General features: G+C 37.9%; 1 protein-coding gene across 1 annotated transcript; it reads left to right on the top strand.

Annotated features, from left to right (window-relative positions):
- The first annotated feature begins 4,228 nt into the window (after positions 1-4,228).
- LOC102218521 (zinc finger protein 25-like) lies at positions 4,229-18,795 on the top strand. Its single transcript, XM_023337487.1, has 4 exons — positions 4,229-4,259; positions 13,092-13,185; positions 13,510-13,602; positions 17,883-18,795. Exons 3-4 carry the CDS (start codon positions 13,540-13,542, stop codon positions 18,555-18,557), a joined length of 738 nt encoding a protein of 245 aa, XP_023193255.1. The 5' UTR covers positions 4,229-4,259; positions 13,092-13,185; positions 13,510-13,539; the 3' UTR covers positions 18,558-18,795.
- Positions 18,796-20,534: the final 1,739 nt, after the last annotated feature.

Genomic DNA, 20,534 nt, shown 5'->3' with positions numbered 1-20,534 from the left:
GAGTAGAGAAAGTGTTTGCTTTCTTTTGTTGGACCATTAGGATAAAAAAAGGAGACAAGAGGGGAAATTGTTCTATAGAAGGCTTTAGGCAGCTGTGACATGCCGAACAATCTGCACGGGAAAATCACTCTGAGGCTCAAAGCTGCATCCAATTGGAGCGGCTAACCTTGGCTAACAACAACAACAAGATGGTATCAAAAGCGTCGATGCTCCGTCGTCCATTAGCTCCACAAAAATAAAACACACCAACATCAGTCAACAGATAAATATTTGATTCCTTACAGTAACTGCTGTCATTGACTAACCATGTTGTACTGGTCATAGTTAATAATCTGGAAGATCTACTCATTATTTGTGTCTACAGATTAGTTTGTATAGAATCTGATGTTTATCTTAACGTGAAAATATTTAAATTAAGCCACATCTGTGAAACAGTTTGAGAGGAATTACAAAATATTTTTGTTATTTAATTTTTCAACAAAGGAGATTCTTATTGCTCTTTATTAGGCTGTGTGCTTAATTTGCTGTAGTCACTAGTTAATGAGGCAAAAATGGCGAACTCCACAGCAGATGTTTGAAATGAGAAACATGGTTGAATTACAAAGAATTGGTAAAAGAAAATAATAAATAAATAATGTTGGCATAGAGAAGTAAATTTTGGCTCCAAAACTCTGAAATTTCTAGATTAACTTCCCATATTTACAAGAAAAAACTTAGGCATTATCTGATGTCAAAAAATGGTACATTTTTTGACATCAGATAAAGAGGACATTTTATATTATTAAAGGCAGTAAGATATTGTCTAACGTTGCAAATCTTGAAATTTGAAAGACAAATATATGCAAAAGAAGTTTTATAAGATTGTAAAATCAGAATCTTTTTAACAGGAAAACTCAGTTCTCAAAGTTTAAAGTGCTCATTTTGTGGAAGCTGCTTCGGGAAATTTTTACCACTAACACTTTGGAAAATTTCCAAAACATAACCTTTTAACATTACTGATGCCACCTTAGAGGAATTTTTGTAGCAAATGTGTAGGAAACTGCTTAGCCTTTGTTTCTGACTGTAAATTAATGCATTTAGTCAAAGAAATTTCCCTTTTGTTTGTAAAAATGTATGAGTTTGACAGAGAATGTCAATGTATTTTTTCTTAAATATTAAGTTCTTTTTAAATCTACCATGGCCATTTTACTCCGATGTATCAGAAAAGAATACATTTTATTGCTTATAAATAACCTTCAAATTAGGTTTTTAAAACGAATGAAATACTGTAAAAAATGGATTAATCTATGTTCTGTTGTTTAGTAAATAAAAAATCTCCTTGTTACATTATCTGAAAAGGGGTAATATAATCTGATGGATTTCTTAAATTGCTCTTTCTTAAAGTGCAATGGATGTACATTCAGTGAGAGACGAGGCATTAAATAAAGACGTTGTGATTTAACTGCAAACCCATTTTCTGCTTCTGCATTTATAGATGGGCTTCTTTAATGAAGATGAATATAGAGAGGCATGTAAGATGCATTAGTGTGGAATGAGGAAATCTTAAAATGATTAGAAAACCGGAGTACAAACACAGATAAACAGACAAACATGCTGCTCTTTCGTTTTATTATCTTAGACAAACAGATTCTAGTCGTTCACACCTCGTTCTAGGACCATGTTCTCTCACGCACACATTCACACAGGAGTTAATTCCTCTGCTTAGTGATTTACACAAGCAACAACAAAACCCACACAGGTGGTCTGCCACAGGCTTCCCTCTCTTTTCCTACTCAACCTGAGTACAAACAAAAGAAAAGCAGAAAACCAGGGCTGAACGTGTTAACGCGTGAAAACATAATAGAAGTGAGCCTGGAGGTACAGACTTGTGGATTACAAAGTGAATCCAGACTCGGCAGCCAGCTGGAATGCTTTTATTTTGCACACATATGCTGAAGATGCAGCCGTATTGTGGTTTGCGTTCCCACCCTGGAACGCTCTCAGCCTCGTGGGAAATGCGGCAGATGAGACGTTAACTCACAACAGAACCCAGAGGTGCCTGACGAAGACGAGTGAGCTGCTGCTGTCAATGAGAAATCAGCGTTTTGTAAAGAATGACTCAGCTTATTTCTCCTGCGCGATTGAAAATGTTTGATGTGTCAGACAGCTTCTTATGATTTTATGCCAAGTACATCAATCAACATTATAAAGCATACTTCAAAATATTTTTTCCTAAGAAAAGCAAATAGTCTCTTAAATTATGACACACTAATAAGTGGGAGTATGATTAAAGTTTTTTGGCCTGGGGTTCTCTTCGCTAGTCAACTATGTGAATGTTTGCTGAAATGAAAAGCTACAGGTGTCGCTCTAATCCCCATCAGACTAGATTGGGATTAGAGGTTGTGGTGTTGGAGCCATTTTCTAATGGACTGGGGAACAAGTGAGGTTAGGATTTGAGATTCTTACAGCAATATAAACTTGAATAAAAGTGGAATAGTTTCATAGTATTTACAAAAAACATCAATTGCATAGTCTAATTTTGATCTGCAGTGACACAGTTTGTTGCATTGTTGCCTTGCAGCAAGGAGGTCTTGGGTTTGAGTCCTGACCTGCGGTCTTATTGCATGCAGTTTGCATGTTGCTTGTGCAAGTACTTTGGTTTCCTACCACAGTCCAAAAACACAGACTGTTCGGTTAATAGGCCTTTCTAAATTGTCCTTATGTGCGAGAGTTTGTGTTTGTTGGCGGCCTGCAAGGGTGTTTCCCGTTTCTCGCCCAGTAACGGCAAGATGACCCAACATCTTAGGTCATGTGGGAAGATGGTGTCATCTCTCACCATCCCTTTATCAGAGGGAAACTCTTCTGCTGCCTGTAGTTCAGTATCTATAAGGAATTTTGTGTTTTAGCTATTTTTGTGACATAGTTTTGAAAACATAAGAAAAAATTATCATTCTGATATAAGCCTCCATCTGGGTTTGAATTTTCATGAGTCACACATTGTTTTATTGTACATCGCCTCCCCACGCCGTGTGTGAGGTTTGACCCTCGGTGGTTGACATCTGTCACCACAGTAACATCATGTTAGCTCTGTTTCTGTCTTCCCTACAGAGCCAGGGTTTCCGTTTCTAAACGGAGTGCAGTCATACTCCGAACATATGCCTGTGCAGGCATGGATTTTACCATCCCCAAAAAATCCAAATAGATGAATTTATCCGATCTGCGAATGGATAAATGCATGAATAGGCAAGTATTTCACTGCATGGTTATCATTTTGGATGATGAATTTACTATTGCCACGAAATTTACAAAGCTGAGGATGTTTTATAACCTTTAGACAGGATGTTTTATCCTTGGTTTAATTTCCTGTTAAACTTTATCCTTAACCTGTCTGCTGTATTTCTTGTCGCTCATGATGCTGCTTGACCTTCACACAACAACTGCATTTATAGCAAGATTAAATTACACACAGAAGGATTATATTTAAAAATTAGACAAAGTCAGTTAGTTGCACTAGATGTTTTTATTTAGATGGATCAGTAGCTGTGCTTCCATTACAAATGTGTGCAAAACTTTAATAATATTCTGCTAATGTCAAAAAAACACAATTACGCAATTGCGGTTTTTCCATTAAATAATAAACACAATTAAATCACACATTAATAAATGTGTTCACGTGATAAATCATTAAAAAACATGCCACTTCATTGTCCTCCGAGTACTTCCTGTTGTCTTCTTCTTCATGATTGTTGATCATGTGCCTCTTGTGATGCAGAAGAAGTGTTTCCATTGGAGCTTTGTGAAATAAACCAATCAATGCGGCCAAAAAAATCACTTCGTCCTATTGCCAAAATTTTTACTCAATTTTTAATTTCCATTATCTTTCCATTACACAAATTCATTTTAGACATGTCAAATTGTGCAAGTATAAGGTCAATGGAAACATAGCTAGAGTGAAAGTTACTGACTACATTTGAATGCCTCATCTTTGTATAGAAATGCTTTTGAAAACCATGCATTCCTTCTCTCTCCAGCAGTAGGGTTAGAAGTTCTCTTAACTCTGCTTTTCACAGTTATTGATTGGTGTCAGAAAGTTTTGCTGTAAGCATCCACCTCTCAGGTGATTAGAAACATCCATTTGGAGTTAATGGTAATGCGCAGGCAGGTGCATGTGTGCAGAATCTGATATGCTCCACTGCAGGATTTCTGCCTGCACGGGAGATCTGCAAGCCATTGTGTCATCGCAAACATATCCAGGTTATTGATTGGAAAATCGACCGTGGGTGAGTGCATTTAGCTTTTTCGGGAGGGGTGACTGGATAAGATGTGTGGTTATAATCATGGTGTGTTTATTCCTCGGTTTCCTCTGGGAAATCCTGGTAAACATGTGTGTTAAAGGCACGCTCTCAGAAGGCACAAAGCCAAATCAACTGAGTAAACAGAGAGCACACATGACCACAAACACACACACACACACGCACGCACACACCCACACACACACACACACACACACTGTGATGCATATGGAGAAAGGAAAGAGGCAGTGGTGAGCATATATAAGTGTTTTACAGCAGACTGAATAAATCAATGTGATGCCACCCCAGTACAGTGACCACATGACTCTGCATATCGATTGCGTGATTGTTGCAGATTGCACTTGTTTTTGCCGTATTAACGCCACGACAGGCACTTTATCCCCAAGTATCGATGCCCACGGGAGTCATTTATAAATGCCATTTGATAAAGCTGCAATTTCCTACTTTAATCAGACGAGTAATTGCAACCTCAGGACTCATTTCAGCAGGCAACACGGAAAAGGAGGACGGAGGTGAGGACAAACAAAGATTTCAATCTGCTATTTCTTCCTCTTTTAATTTGGCATTAATACAGCCAGCATATGGCGCGGTTACATAAGTCGGACTGGGAGGGAAAAAGTGGGAGAAAATCAGAAGAAACAAATAAGGAAGGAGATGATGGATGAGGCGTGCAGACCTACTAATTTGTGACCGGCTGTTTGCGCCTCCTGACTGAGGAGGCAGCCTGCTGTGGCGGCTGTGTAGGACTCTGATTTCAGTGATGTTATTGAAGTGACGCACTCTAAGTCACAACACCTGGACCAGCCCGGCCTTGTGGTTTTACCACTTGGCGAGCAGAGGAGGAGGAGGAGGATGGGGAAGAGATGAAGGTAGCAGAGTCTTGGCAGGGAAAGACTGATGACTTCTTGTCGAGGCCGTGGACCTGCTCCGTGTCCTGACATCATCTACTGACACATGGTCATACATGAAATATCAGATGGTCTTTATTCAGACTCTCATCCAACAGTCTGGAGCACCAGAACAACGTCTGCTTTGTATTTATGATGCAGCAACACAGCAAAACTAAATATTCAACCAGTTCTGCAGAGCTGAAGGACCATGGTGTCCTAAAACGTGAAGAATCTACTGTCCATTTCAGTCAAGACAAGTTTATAGCTAATTTCAGTAAGACGGCAGATGAAAGAGCTTAATACCATAAAAAAACATAATACAGTCAACAATTACGAAATAAATATTACATTTTGCCAAATGCTTCATCAAAATCAAAAATATATATCAAATAGGTTGATCAGCGTTCTAGTTATTAATTAAAAGCAAATCTGAACAGGTGGGGTTAAAGCCTGTGTTTAAAGGAACTCAGTGTTTCAGCTGTTTTGGAGTTTTCTGGAAGTTTGTTCCACATTTGTGGTACGTACAAGCTGAATGCTGCTTACCCATGTTTGGGTCTGGTTCTGGGGATGCAGAGCAGACCAGAACCAGAAGACCTGAGAGGTTCTGGAAGGTTGATACCAAGGTTGATACCACAGGTCTGTGAGGTGATAGAAAGCTGACTTTGTAATTGTCTTTATGTGACTCTGAAGGTTCAGGTCTGATCTCCAGTTTCTCTCTGTAATAACTGAAGCTGTGAGCTGATTCTTGATAGTTCCTGTTTAGGTCCAAAGATAATAACTTCAGTTTTGTTTCTGTTCAGCTGGAGAAAGTTTTGGCACATCCTCACATTGGCTGTATTTGCCAAGACATCCATTCCTCAGAAGACTGGCATCTGTCCTTAATGTCTTGCACATGTTGATAAATTTTTTGAGTAGAATTATAGACTTAATAAAAGTTGTAAATGTCCTATGAACCCTTTGCAGAAACATTTGTCCCTGCCGATGTCTCTTCATCTGCGCATTGTGGTAACACACACTGCTATGCCCAAGATCAGCAAAGTGCTGAATCTCATGTTTTTATAGAGATATTCACAAAATTTTGTAAGTTGAAATCTTTTTTCAACCACACAGCTAAACATTGATATTTCTCTGTTGCTATGGCTTCCTGTTAAAGTTCTTCCACTCTGAACCGTTTCTGCTTTAAAATAACCATCAGGTTTCAAAGTAAGCACCGTCCACGAGGCAGAGAGGAACGAAGCTCACCTCTTTATACAAGTGCTGACCTCCTTTCAATAAAACACCACCCTGCACATTCACTTAACCTCATCATACTTCTACAGGGCTATCCATGTCATATTAAAGACAGGCCAGACCTTTCATTTGTTCATAAAGTTTTAACAAGCCTCAAATGCAGGTGCTGGAGGCCAGAAAAGCTCTGAAAATCATACACAGACATTCTTCTTTGATGAACACATCCACAGTTAAACATTTGGACGTTCCGCTTTTACATTGGGCCAAATAGAGATATAATATTGTCAGTGATATATGATATATCCCTTTGACCTGCCAGGTCAACTACAAATTCAGCCATGTTTTACCAGCTGCCTGACACCACAAATTCTCTTGTAATGTGTTGTGAATGTGTGAATACAGTTCAGGAAGGGACTCATCTAACACACATTTTCCTTTTTTATGTCAGTATAAATGGGGAGAGTATATGTTGTCCCTTTTGCTTCCAGTTTTGCACTTTTAGTAATTTTATTACCTGCATATTCTAATCTGTTTTTTGGATCTAATGGCTTAAAAATGCCCTTTTCTCCACATTAAAAAAAAAACCGTTTTAACATTAGTTACACTGCAAAAACAGCAAATCTTACCAAGTATTTTTGACCAGATTTTAGTACAAATATTTTAATACATTTGAAATAAGGCAAAACTATCTTACAAGTAACATTTCAGCAAGATATAGGAGTTTGTTTTGTTTTGTCTGTATAGTGTGCACACCCTTTCTCAAGTTACAGATTTCTGTGATCCAAAAAACTGAGACCATGAAAAATTATTCTAAAACCTTTTCATAATATTTATTCCATGCAATTAAAGAGAAAAACAAACCATTTTAATGGAAAAATTAAACATCTGCAGTCATTAGTTTGCATGTGTTTACACCCTTAATACTATGTCAAATTTTTTGAATTAACGTCAGCATTAATTTTCTTTTAGAAACATCTAGCATCAATTCTAGTGAATCTGATGAAACAGAAACCAAGTCCAGTTACTTTTTCCCGACATTTTCCAATTTTCATCACTTAGCCAAAGCCACAGTTTACAGAGAGTTTATAGATGATTAAAATGATCTGATTGTGAAAAGTAATCAGTTTGGAAAAAGGTTGAAAAATATTGTGCAGTATCATTTTTTCGCCCTAAAGGAAAGAATTGATTGTTGATTTCTCCAAGAACCTGGTCTGAAGAGTAGAGTTACAATACAGTAACGCTTTGCTCAAAGAAAACATCCAGACTGATGAAAATGTTCAAAACCTTGAGGCAGAATGTGTGATGGTCTGATGAAACCAAGGCTGAACACAAAGTATTACCAAAGGAACACCTTCCTCACAGTGAATTGTGGTTGTGACAGAATCATGATCTGGGGTTACTGTTCTTCAGACTTAGCTGGGTTTCTGTCAAGACAGATGAAAATATGAACAACTCCAAAGTTTTCGTCTAAAACTTTCAGGTTTCTGAAGGCAAACTGAAACAGAAACTGGATTTTATTTTTTGAGTACAAACATACGTTCAGATCATCAAAGGGATGATGTACTGAAAGGAAAACTAATGTTTTAGAATAGTCAAGCCACAGTTCAGAACTAGTCACCTGAAATATGGACAAAAGATTTCCTGAACATCGGATAGATTTGGAAAACCTTTGCAAGGTACAAATAACGTCAACTTGAAATGCTAAGTGACATCTCACTTTTATCAAAAAGGACTACAGACTAAAATTAAGTCAAAAGGTGCTTCAACCAAATAGCAGGTACAGCATTTGCAGACTTAGGCATCACATTGGTTGTATCTTTTTTCAGAGCATGCCTCATTGTTAAACATCAGGCAGCATGTGGACGCTTTTAGGGTTGAGGTCTTTGCGAGGTGTTCCGGGGCAGAACAGGAATGCAGTGAGCATTTCATGATGTTTGATAGCCAGAAAAGATCCTGCAGTGAACTCTTATGATCGTAGAGCATGCGCTAAACGTCCAGTATTCATCCTCACCACATGAGTGTGCCTTGCTCAGCCTATATGCACTAAACTTCTTGCATTATATCCACACTCTGCTGGAGTGGGACTTCCATTGTGAGAGACGGCTGCACATCTCCCAAGTGTCCCCAGGCTCAACATTTCTACCTGCTGGTAGAAGGTTTTATGCTCCAGTTTGAGTGCAGTGTGTAGCTGTCAGGTCATGGAGGGAAGCAGGAGAAAGACGACGTGTTATAAAGATCAACTGTGATGTGACATAATCTTATTGTTATGAGTTGGAAATGAAAAGTAACTTAATGCTTCTGATCAGTTCAGAAACACTGTGCATGATTCCTTCTGATTGGATCTAACAAGGTAACCTCACAGAACTGATTATTATAATTAATATGACAGGCATGGCGCCTGCAGAATGGTACAGTTACTGTTGATCAGCCATCTGGATAGCAAACTTGCATCCTTTCATGCTGCTGATGAACATCCTTCTGGTGTTTCCACCTTAATAAATCTGAAGGTGTACGTAGAAACGGGGCGTTTCTCATGAATATCAGCAGGATTGTGACAAGAGAACCTGGAGCTGATGTTATTCTCTGGCTCTGCTGTTGGTCTTTTTAGCCTTCTACCTGAAACTAAATCAGATTCAACAGAGCCTCTAAGAACAGTGATTTGAAAGTTTTGCTACTAAAACTCAAGAGGATTTAGATTCTGACTTTGACTTGGCCAAACAGATTTACTGGCTTTGATATAAACCACAGCATTGAGGTTCAGGCTTTACGTTTGTGGTTGTTTAGCTACCCAGTCTACTCACCATGATTCTGAACCCACCATGTATCATCTTGAGTTCAGTGTTAGTTTTCTGTCATATGCAGTACTTTACACGTAGGCGAAAACATTCAGGAATGGTCTCGTCTACCTAAAGCTGCCCCTTCCACATGTTTGCTGCTTAAAATACAAGAATTTTATCAACAGTTTTGTGTCAGCAATGACTTTATTCAGGACACTCTAACATAAAACTCGCTCTAGATCTGGAGGTTTAGATCTCAGCTTCTAGGATCAATGTTCTGTCGCCCTGTCCGTTTATGTGGACAGCCATGCCCTTTCCATTTCTATACTGCCTGCTGGGTTCCTTGGTCTCCATGAAGCTATTTACTCTTGAATTTTTGTGAACTTGCCTCTGATGTTTTTACTAGTTAGATCGTTTATGAAGCCAACTGGTTTAAGTACCGTAGATTCTACTTGGTTGTATAAGACAGAGGTAAAAATACGTAAAAGGTTTTTGCTATAACTTGACAAAAAGTAAGCCTAAAGGGTAGGACTTTTTGCAGCACACTGTATATGGACAATGTGGTGGGAATGTAAAAGTTTTCATTGTGTTTACTCCTTGTTCGTATGATTCAGAACAGGGAAATTCCACATATTTCCAGGGATTGGAGGAATTATTCATTTGCTCCTAGAGTTTTACTACACTCCAGAGCTTCCAATGCCCTGATGGCATTAAACAGGATTTCATGAGTCAACAATAAAAGTGAAAAGTCAATGCCACAAATTTCTTAGACTACACAAGTGTCAACTGAATCCTACTTTTCCTGTGTGCATAGAGGCATACAATGTGCATGTCGACAGTAAGGTGTTAAGGCTATATTCAGCTTTTATTTGTCTGTAATTTTGTGCATTTTTTTCCGAGGATGATTCAATAATCGAACCTCCAGCGCTTCCTGAGGACTCCCAGGATGCTCGCCTCTTTTTGTATTACATTCACAGACACAGATCAATTCTTTCTCTTTGGCCTCTGAGTTGTACAAATTGCACTTACTTGCTTCACAAAAGCTTCAAATAAAAGAACAAAAGAAAATGAGAAAAGTAGAAAACAAGATGCAGGAAAGCATTAAGAAACCAGAACAACGACAAGCCTCACTACCATTCCATCACACGGGCGCAGAGTGTGCTGTGCTGATTGTTTGTGGATTGGATTGGAGAAGCTCTCCAACACAATAGGCCTTGATTCAGTGGCTGAATACCCATCCTCTCAGTCACAGTATAAACACACCAGTAGAAAATCAACAAACTATTACTCCCGGACTGCAAAAGCTGCTTTTGATCATGAAATCACACTTGACCGTTTTTCTTCTGCCTCCTTCGATAGACCGTTGGAGGATCGCTGCAGTTTTAAAAAGCAGAGCGATAAAGAACTTCTGCAGCCTTCCCTCTGTCTTTCTCCCTCGCTCCCACTCACTAAACTTTTGGCAGATGCTCGGAGCTCCAGGGAACCGACAAACAAGAAGAGGGCCGATGTTTGTTCATGCTTTTAGAGAAAAATTGCGTGAGCGATCACAGAGCAGCGATAGGCGGCGCTTCAGCAGAGGGCCCCGTGTCCTTGGGGAGGCCCCGGCGTTTCAGGAATATCTGCCACGGCAGCTGACAGCGACTGGCTTCTGACGCAAGCCAGCGGCCTTGTCTGCACTCGTCCCGCGTCTGACGGCAGATGAGATGATTTTGAAACCACATGGAGCAAAATGCGGCATGGTTGTAATTGTGAGAAGCGGGATTGTATTAGCCTAATTATCCAATAGCTCGGGCCTCGGGTTTGTCCTTGGTAAAAGGAAATTTGTTTCCTCAAGGTCCAAAAAGCTATAGTTCTCATGAGGTTTTGGTTAATGCAAAATCATGTTAACTTTTCAATGCCATGAGTCATTTTTCAAACACTTACATACTTTGAGTCACTACTTGGCACACTAACGCAGATTTAGCCATAAATTTCGATAGTCTCATCCTTTCTTGAGGAAATTCATAAATCATGGTCTCTTTCCAGGTGCTGCGCTTGTCTTCATCTCTGGATTTTATTTAGTCGTCTTAGAAACAAATGCATTCTCTGTGAGGAAGTACAGATCTAATTATTGAATTTAATTCCAAACCATAAGTCAAACTCCAGAAAGGAAGTAAAATCTATTAACCGCAACTTTTTCTTGCCTTGCCATCCATCTCCTTGCCTCACCGCAGCAGATGGATGGTCATCATGGAGCAATAAAAACATCTAGGCTTATTAATGATTTTTCAGCTGCTGGTAAAATATATCCAATCAATGAGGTTAATAGAGTGTGAAGTGGAGTGTGTTTTTTTTTAAATGGACATCAGTCTGTATAATACGCTCCAGCTGAACATTTTGGGCGATGGCATCTTTACCTGAACAGAGAGTTTCTTTGGAAAATGAGCTGTTTATAGCTCAACAGCTTTTAAATCAAAACAAATTCAACCTTCAGTTCTAATAATCCAGAGAATTGTAGCAATGGAAGAAATCTACGGAGCAATCCCAAAACACCAACCCCAAGAGTTTTAAAACTCTCTGGAAATCTCAGGATAACAGAAAAATATTCAATAGGAAAAAATAACTAATATTAGAGTTTTCTGCTGAGCTGTGGTTGTTGATATTGGCTTATCCATAGAAATCCTAAAATCTCACCATACTTCCATTGTGACTCTGTTAGAACAGAAGCTGGTGCCTATTAAGCTTTTGTTTCCATATTTGCTGCTCTATGTTTAAACAAAAAGACCCATGAGTGCCCAAAATGGACTTTTAGGAGGTTTACATCGTGTTATAGTGCTATTCCGTCATCAAAAACATACCTGGGGTGTTGCTTTCACAGCCCTCAGCATCCTCTTCATGAGACAGTGTCTTCAGTCAGAGGCTTCTTCAAATTCACTGTAATACAGACTGCTACAAGAGATCTTTTCTGCCAACAGCCATCACCATCTTCTGTCATGTTTTGCGGTATTAGAGGTGGTGAGGAAGACGCAGTGGATCCAGGTTGAAATGAAGAAGTGATGATTTTAATGAAGATGTCAGAAACAACAGTCCAAATTCCAGGCAGCACAGAAATGAGCGGAAGGCTAAGGCTCAAAAACTGGTAGCAACTGGTAAACAATAGACATCTGACAGCAGACTTTACACAGCAAGACAGTAGACAAGACGGCTTGACAAGGACCCGAGAAGGAACAAGGAACACAGGTGGGATTAAATACACAGAAGGTAATCAGGGAAACGAGACACAGCTGGGAACAATCAAGGGGTAGACAGGACAACACGGAGACTCAATAGACACAGAAACCTCAAATAAACACAGAAAACTCAAATCCTCACATGTACAGTAACGCTGAATAATTTAAATTAAAGAGTTACAACAACATTTAATATCCCTTTCGGATTAATAAATTATTTTTGAAGTGAATTTGAATATGCTCTATAAAGAAATATAAAAGTTACACATATTTACAAAAGAATCCTTTATTATTTATGCTTTTTATACATTTTTATTTAAAATGTCGAGCAAAGTGGAACTAAGGCAGGGGTCTCAAACTCCAGTCCTCGAGGGCCGCAGTCCTGCAACTTTTAGATGTGCCTCTGCTGCACCACACCTGAACAGAATAATTAGGTAATTAAGGCTCTGGAGAACTGATCTACACAAGAAGGAGGTCATTAAGTCATTTCATTCCAGCGTTTTCTACCTGTGGCACATCTAAAAACTGCAGGACTGCGGCCCTCGAGGCCTGGAGTTTGAGACCCCTGAACTAAGGCCAAGTTCCTTGTTTGTGTGCAGAAACTTGAATAAAGCCGATTCTGATTCCATTTTTGTATCCAAAATACTTCTCAAATTTGAATCTTTTGATTTGACAAACTTTACTTGTCATTAGTTGCCAAGGTAACCAAAAGCACCAGTCAGACTGATCAAATCAAAACAAACAAGAAACCTGCGAGGACGTATTGGACATCTGTCACTGCTGAACGGTGAGTTTATTTTCTGTAATTTAGAGTAGAAAATATCTGGGAGTAGCTTTGTGTTTTATGCTATCATGCTTCAAAAATATTAATAATCATGTAGCTGTACAAGTAAAGTTAAAACCGAAGTTGATTAAAGATGATTAATCACATTGAAGGACGTAGGACGTGTGTTCAATTTCACTTTAGCCTCTATGTTTTGGAATTTAGTTTTTTTCCTTTCCTTTTCGGTCAAACTGGTTCTGAACCCAAATATGTTGACTTTTTCAAAAGAAAACATGTTTAGAAATCTAATGGCAACATATTGTAATTCTCTCTCTGATTTTGTTGCAGTGTTGTGCTTCCACCAGAGCTAGACCACAAATGGAGGACATTGAGGCGGATGACGAGAGCCACATGAGGAGCTCAGTGACGTCTTTACCAGAGGTGAGTCTTTTTGACTTGAGTTCACACTGATGATGCAAACTGGTAGTTTAAGTTGGCTTAGAGAAAATTCCCACTTCTACAGGCACCACACTCAAAGAAATGAATCATGGACTTAACATAATTTTTTTTATGTCGACAGGTTCCACATAATTGTATTATGTTAGTTGAAAGCAAAACAGATATAGCAATCTAACATTATGACTTTATGTTTAACTAAGATATAATGAATGAATTAACCCAACTACTTCAAATCACTTCAGATTGACAAAATGGAACTTAGTTCAACTAATTTAACTTTTTTGTGTTAGTCTGACAAAGCAAACAGTCTTTCAGTGAACTTATATTTTATTTGTTCACTAAACATAAACAAATTATGTTACTTTAACAAATAAAAATTAGCTTTCCATCAACCAATATGTTTTTTAAGTTAACTAATTGTTTTCTGGTTAAGTTAACTAAATTCAATTTTGTCGACAGGTTCCACACAAATGAATTAATTAGGCTTAACTTAATTTTGTTATGTTCTTTATTTAACACCAGAGATCTTACACATTACATTATTTTAACCAGGTTAAAATAATCTTATGTGACAAGAACATAAACTGACAAACGATAACAAACTTTCAACTTCAAATATGTCGTATTTGACAACATCAGGCCTAAGCAAGGTCAAAGAAATAGAATCTCAAAGGACAATTCACAGTATAAACTTCAGTAAATACTAATGTAGAACATGGTGTAATAACACTCTGAATATTCACACACAACTTGGCAACGACTGGCTTTAATCTAAATGATCATCTGTGTATTAGGAACTTAAAAGTGCATTAAAAAAAAACATTTTCTTTCATTAAATCATTCTGACAATCCCACAATAATAATGTTTTTGATCATGTTGTTGGTTGTTTCGACACTACACGACTTGGAACTGATTTACAACATTTTTTAAACTTACTGCTTAATACTGTGGGCATTGCTCTCAGTAGTTGTGAAATAACATTACACACAAAACAGAAAGAACTGGTATGTTCTCAAAACGCCAGAAAGATTAAACCACTGAGGATAAATGATCAAAATGACCTTAAAGACCAACAACAGAAAAGAAAAATACATTTCACTCAACTGAAAAATGCAAAACAAAACCATGCAATCATGTATCTACATTCTGCCAGTATGGTGAACCGAAACTGTCGTCATTGTGCTTTTAATCATGCCCTCATATTTAAAGATTTTCCAGCTACATTTTTCCGGTAATCAAAATGGTAAACAGTAGTGCTACACTCAAACTCAAATCACCTTTAATATAATATTCAAATGATCACAGCAAACTATTCTCTAGATGTTATTTCAGGATCACTACATCTCTTGTTTTATTGTAGAATCAAGCAGTTTTTTGTAATTACATTTACTAGTGCAAATATACTGCAAGACACAAAATCTTACCAAGTATTTGCCTAGTTTCTAGAGCAAATATCTTAGTCCACTTGAAATTGTACAAAACTAATTATGAGTAGCTGTTCATCAAGAAATATCAAGTTATCTTGGATGTAAGTTTGCAATAGGTTGTGCTGCAGATGTCTTTGCTGGTTGTTGGCTGTCTTCTGGGTTTTGGGTGGATGGGCCAACCGGGCTTTCAGTTTTCTTCTGACTTTGGGGAGCGCTGTTGGAGCTACCTCACGAGTCTTGAGCTGCTGTCTGTCTGAACTGAGCGATCAGGGATAGAAGTCAGAAAGATGACCAAGAACCCGATGGTCACTCTGTCAGAGCTTCAGTATTCCTGTGTGGAGAGAGGAGAAACAGCTGAGTAGCAACAATCCTATGATAATAACTCCAAACACTTAGCAAAGAGGATAAGCATAGAAGTACATTTAGCAGAATCTTAAAAGTAGTTTTTAAGCACAAAAAAACTCAGAGTCACAAAAGTCACAAAAACAGAAAGCTCACATATACTGTATATATATATATATATATATATATATATACACACCGTATTTTCCGCACTGTAAGGCGCACCTAAAAACCTTCGATTTTCTCAAAAGCCGACAGTGCGCCTTATAATCCGGTGCGCCTTATATATGGACCAATATTGAGCCACAACTGGTCTCGCAACTACGGTAAGCAGCCGCCGACTTCATTTTCCCCCGTAGAAGAAGAAGCGCGCGGTGCACGCTGGGTTTTGAGTAAAGACCCCAAAATGGCTCTTATTAAGAGACACGCTTACGACGCAGAGTTTAAGCTCAAGGCGATCAGTCACACAGTAGAACAGGGGAACAGAGCGGCAGCCAGAGAATTTAACATGAACGAATCAATGGTGCGGAAGTGGATATATATGGTGATTGCACTAACGTTTGATTTACCGTAACAGTATCAGACTGTTTTTTACGTGTTTATTGAATCGAGGAAAAGTTCCCCTCCACTATATGTTATACCTTGCTGTTGTTAAAAGATAAACTGTGTCACCAAAATACCACGTCACTTACTTTACCTCAGGAAAATAATAAAACAGCTGTTTATTCATTTTGGGTATGAACGGAGTTTTCAGAACGCTGGTTTGTAATCTATTAATAAAGTTTGACTGACCTATCTGACTGTTTTGTTGACATTCCCTTTAGCGCAGCTCCATCTAATGGATGCATAACGTAACCCCAGCCTCTACTGTAGCGTCTATTCTATGCGCCTTATAATGCCTTATATATGAAAAAAGTTTTAAAATAGGCCATTCATTGAAGGTGCGCCTTATAATGTGGTGCGCCTTATAGTGCGAAAAATACAGTGTATATATCTATATATATAGATATATATTTATAAGCAGTGGTTCTTTATTTTATGCCACCCTAGTTAACATATTTTCACCCCTAACCCCTATTTAAATATTCATTTGTACTCACCACTGGCACCAGGATTCTGTATTCAATTACCTGGTTATCACAGCTGATTAATAAAATTAGCTACCATGACTTAAAAATTAAGATCCTACAGCTTTTATTATTGTTTCAAGTATTAAACCAACGTTCACCAAACGTTTGCCGTGAGCCAATCAAGCGCTGTGGCTTTTACACTTGACGCATTAGTGAAGCATTCTACGAAAATTTGCCTTCATAGAGGAATAATATAAATAATATAAATTCCGGTACAAAACCCTCTCGCAAAAGTAACGTCCAGATAGGTCATTTTAAATGAAAGGTACTGCAGGCGATCCGCTCTGAGATTAAAAATAAAAAAGGAGGGGGGGGTGATGTGGGTTGGAAGCATTTTTTGGCTTAAAACAGACCAGCGGCATGAGTGTGGTGAACTGTCGCCCCATTTCCCCTCGCCCCATTAAACACGTAAACCTAGCCAACCTCCTCTGATTTAATTTTGACCGTCACAAATTTTTCCATCTATTCTCAGCTCTGCACACCTATGTACCCAAGGTAGACTACTTCTTCTAGTCTACCGGGTTGAACAGGCAGCATGTTTAATTTGAGCCGTTAAAACTGTTCCTGTCTCTGCAACCCTCTCCCCTGTTCCATTGCAAATTTTAAGTACATTATCCATAAGCATCAATAACAGCAAACTGATAGAAAAAATAATCCTTACCTGATGCAACTTTAAGAAAATTCGGATTGCCAACGTAAATTTACGGCAAAAGGGACTTCGAAAGTTCACGACTGTTGTCTTCGGATGAACATTCAGACTAATCTGATTTAAACTGGTTTTTCTGTGTGTGCAGTTTTATTGTTGCATTACTGCCCCCTTATTGGCCAAGAGAGGTAATGGTGTTCTAATTCGCTTAACTAAATTTTGTGTTCACACAAAAAAAATTATTTCTTTAGGTTAACATGTGACAAAATCATGTTATCTTTACTAGAATTAATTAATTAAACACAACAAACACAATTTTTATGTGTAAACTTGAAATATTAACATAATGTGAAAAACTGCCATGTTTCACTTTTTTATAGATAGATAGATAGATAGATAGATAGATAGATAGATAGATAGATAGATAGATAGATAGATAGATAGATAGATAGATAGAAGAAATTTGTACATTCGTTTTCGTCAAATATGTTTAAAGTTACTAAATCTGGACTAAATTACCCTCAACCAAAACAAAACTGGGTGTGTTCTTTTAGCTTTCAATGTAAAATCAGAACGCATGTATTGAAAGAGCTTTGTTCCCTCCCCCCCCACACACACACAAGATGATATGGCAAATCTTTACTTCTGTCTTGTATATTAATGATGGAATATTTTATTAGATTTCCTTCACTGTCTCTCATGATTTGGTCCCATAGAGCTATAGCACCGTCAACTGGAACGAAATTCATGATGACGGTGTGAGCAAAGTCCATCAACGCACCCACACTGGAGAGAGGCCATACAGCTGTGGCCAGTGTGAGAAGAGTTTCACCAGAAAAGGTCACCTGACAGTCCATCAACGGACCCACACTGGAGAAAGGCCATACAGCTGTGGCCAGTGTGAGAAGAGTTTCATCACAAAACGCGACCTGACAGTCCATCAACGGACCCACACTGGTGAAAGGCCATACAGCTGTGGCCAGTGTGAGAAGAGTTTCACCAGAAAAAGTCACCTGACAGTACATCAATGCATCCACACTGGAGAAAGGCCATACAGCTGTGGCCAGTGTGAAAAGAGTTTCATCACGAAAAGCGACCTGACAGTCCATCAATGGACCCACACTGGAGAAAGGCCATACAGCTGTGGCCAGTGTGAGAAGAGTTTCATCAGAAAAAGTCACCTGACAGTCCATCAACGCATCCACACTGGAGAAAGGCCATACAGCTGTGGCCGGTGTGAGAAGAGTTTCATCACAAAAAGAGACCTGACAGTCCATCAATGGACCCACACTGGAGAGAGGCCATACAGCTGTGGCCAGTGTGAAAAGAGTTTCACCAGAAAACGTTGCCTGACAGTCCATCAACGCATCCACACTGGAGAGACACCATAAAGTTGTGGCCAGTGTGAGAAGAGTTTCATCAGAAAAAGTGACCTGACAGTCCATCAGTGGACCCACACTGGAGAGAGACCATACAGCTGTGGCCAGTGTGAGAAGAGTTTCATCAGAAAAAGTGACCTGACAGTCCATCAGTGGACCCACACTGGAGAGAGGCCATACAGCTGTGGCCAGTGTGGAAAGAGTCTTGTTCAATTGGTACATCAGGTATTCCATTAGTATGACTGCAGAAGAGAGAGGCTATGTCATGTCTGAGTATGACGAAGGTATATTTTTATTAGTTCATTGAAATCAGTCAATGAACATTTCTGAATGTATGTAAACATTTCAATACAATTCATTACAAAAGCAAATTAAAGTTGCAAGGTTTTTTATTTCATTTTATAAATAATTATACATTAGATACTAATGTAAATCTTCTCATATTTAAAGTCAAAAGCAAGTCCAGTTCTTAGAAAGTGACATTTATTGCGGATTCACTTGATTCCTGTTTTGTCCTTAGCTGGAATTTAGCATCACACCAAATGCTATTAATGTGGTACTTATGGAGTATCAGTTGAAGTCACACTGTGTCAGCAGCCATTGCATTGCACGTCTCATGCAGAAAGCAAGCAAGATATATTATTCCGACTATTTAAACTGTTTACGCAGGTTTTATGCAGGAGAGAGTGTTCCTAGTGGAGTGTTGCATTGGTTTGTTGTCTTAATTGTTATATTCTGTGGTGCAAAAGAGGATTTTACTGGCATTTCTCTCGTTTTTTAATTCAAATTGAAGGTCATAAAGTTTCCTACAGATTAAAACATGTTTATTGAAATAATCAAAAAAAAATTTTTTTTGCAGTACTTCAAGTTGTCGTAACGTGCATAATGGATTAAACCACTGAAAATTTGCATTTATAGATTAATAGAAAATAAATGAAAATAGAATAATCTGAAGATCAGATAATGTATGAATAAGGATAAATTCAGTACCATTACAAAAGAAATGTTAGACTTGAGACATTTGAAAAATAAATAAATATCTCTCCAGCTTTTAGAGTTTCATAAATGTAAATAAAAAGGTTTTGCAAACATAGACAGATTACTTCAGAAAAACATAAGTCAGTCTCAAATGGATTGGGTGCTGGATTTCTTCTTTTAATCATCAGTGATGATGGTTGACTCTGGTCATGGAGCATTAATGCAACTCTTATTTGTATTATCGCCAAATCAATATGAGTCAATTTAAATTCAATTCAACAGAGTTAATATTTTATAAAAACATTCCTAAGTTTTACGGTCATATTCAATCCATAATAATATGTTTCCAATGAGGCTTATTTGTCAAATTATTAAAAATACTTTTCATTTATCCAATATTTCTCAACTAAAATGTTTTTGTTTTATTTGTCTGATGTAGTATTTTAATTTTAAATGTCATGTTTATTTATCTCCAAAGAGAAAATCTTCATAATTACCAGAAATAAAGGCTTGAAAACATCAGCTTATATGAAACTAATCTAATGTGTTTTGTTCAGTGATAGAGGTATTAAAATAAATACATTTTTTAAAGAATAATTTCTTGATTTATTGAATATGACTATATAATTGTTGTACAGTTAATAGTACATCTTATCTCTCAGCTTATGACTGAGTGACATGTTGACAGTTATTTAGGTGTTAGAGAAACTCTAAAATGCACAAATTGCTGTACTCCTTACTGATGAGGTTAAGCTCCCCCTGCAGGTTAAAATAGGTAGGTGCAGTAGTGGCAACATGTTTAGATTTTTTAATGGGAGTTAAGTGGACATAGAAAGAGCTCCAGTCACTCCTTACAATTAAAACAAAACGATAAAATACATGTTTAATATTTAATGTAGTTCATTTTTATTGTCACCACTATGATTGATCACTCCTAAAGCAGCAGTAACAAGTAGACCATTACAAATCAGAAATTTGTTGTTTCCATCATCAGGATGACACAAAAACAGC

This window comes from Xiphophorus maculatus, chromosome 7, assembly GCF_002775205.1.
Source record: "Xiphophorus maculatus strain JP 163 A chromosome 7, X_maculatus-5.0-male, whole genome shotgun sequence".
Classification (NCBI taxonomy): Eukaryota; Metazoa; Chordata; class Actinopteri; order Cyprinodontiformes; family Poeciliidae; genus Xiphophorus; species Xiphophorus maculatus.
Note: the sequence above shows the minus strand (reverse complement) of the source record. Positions and strands in the feature narration are given on the sequence as shown.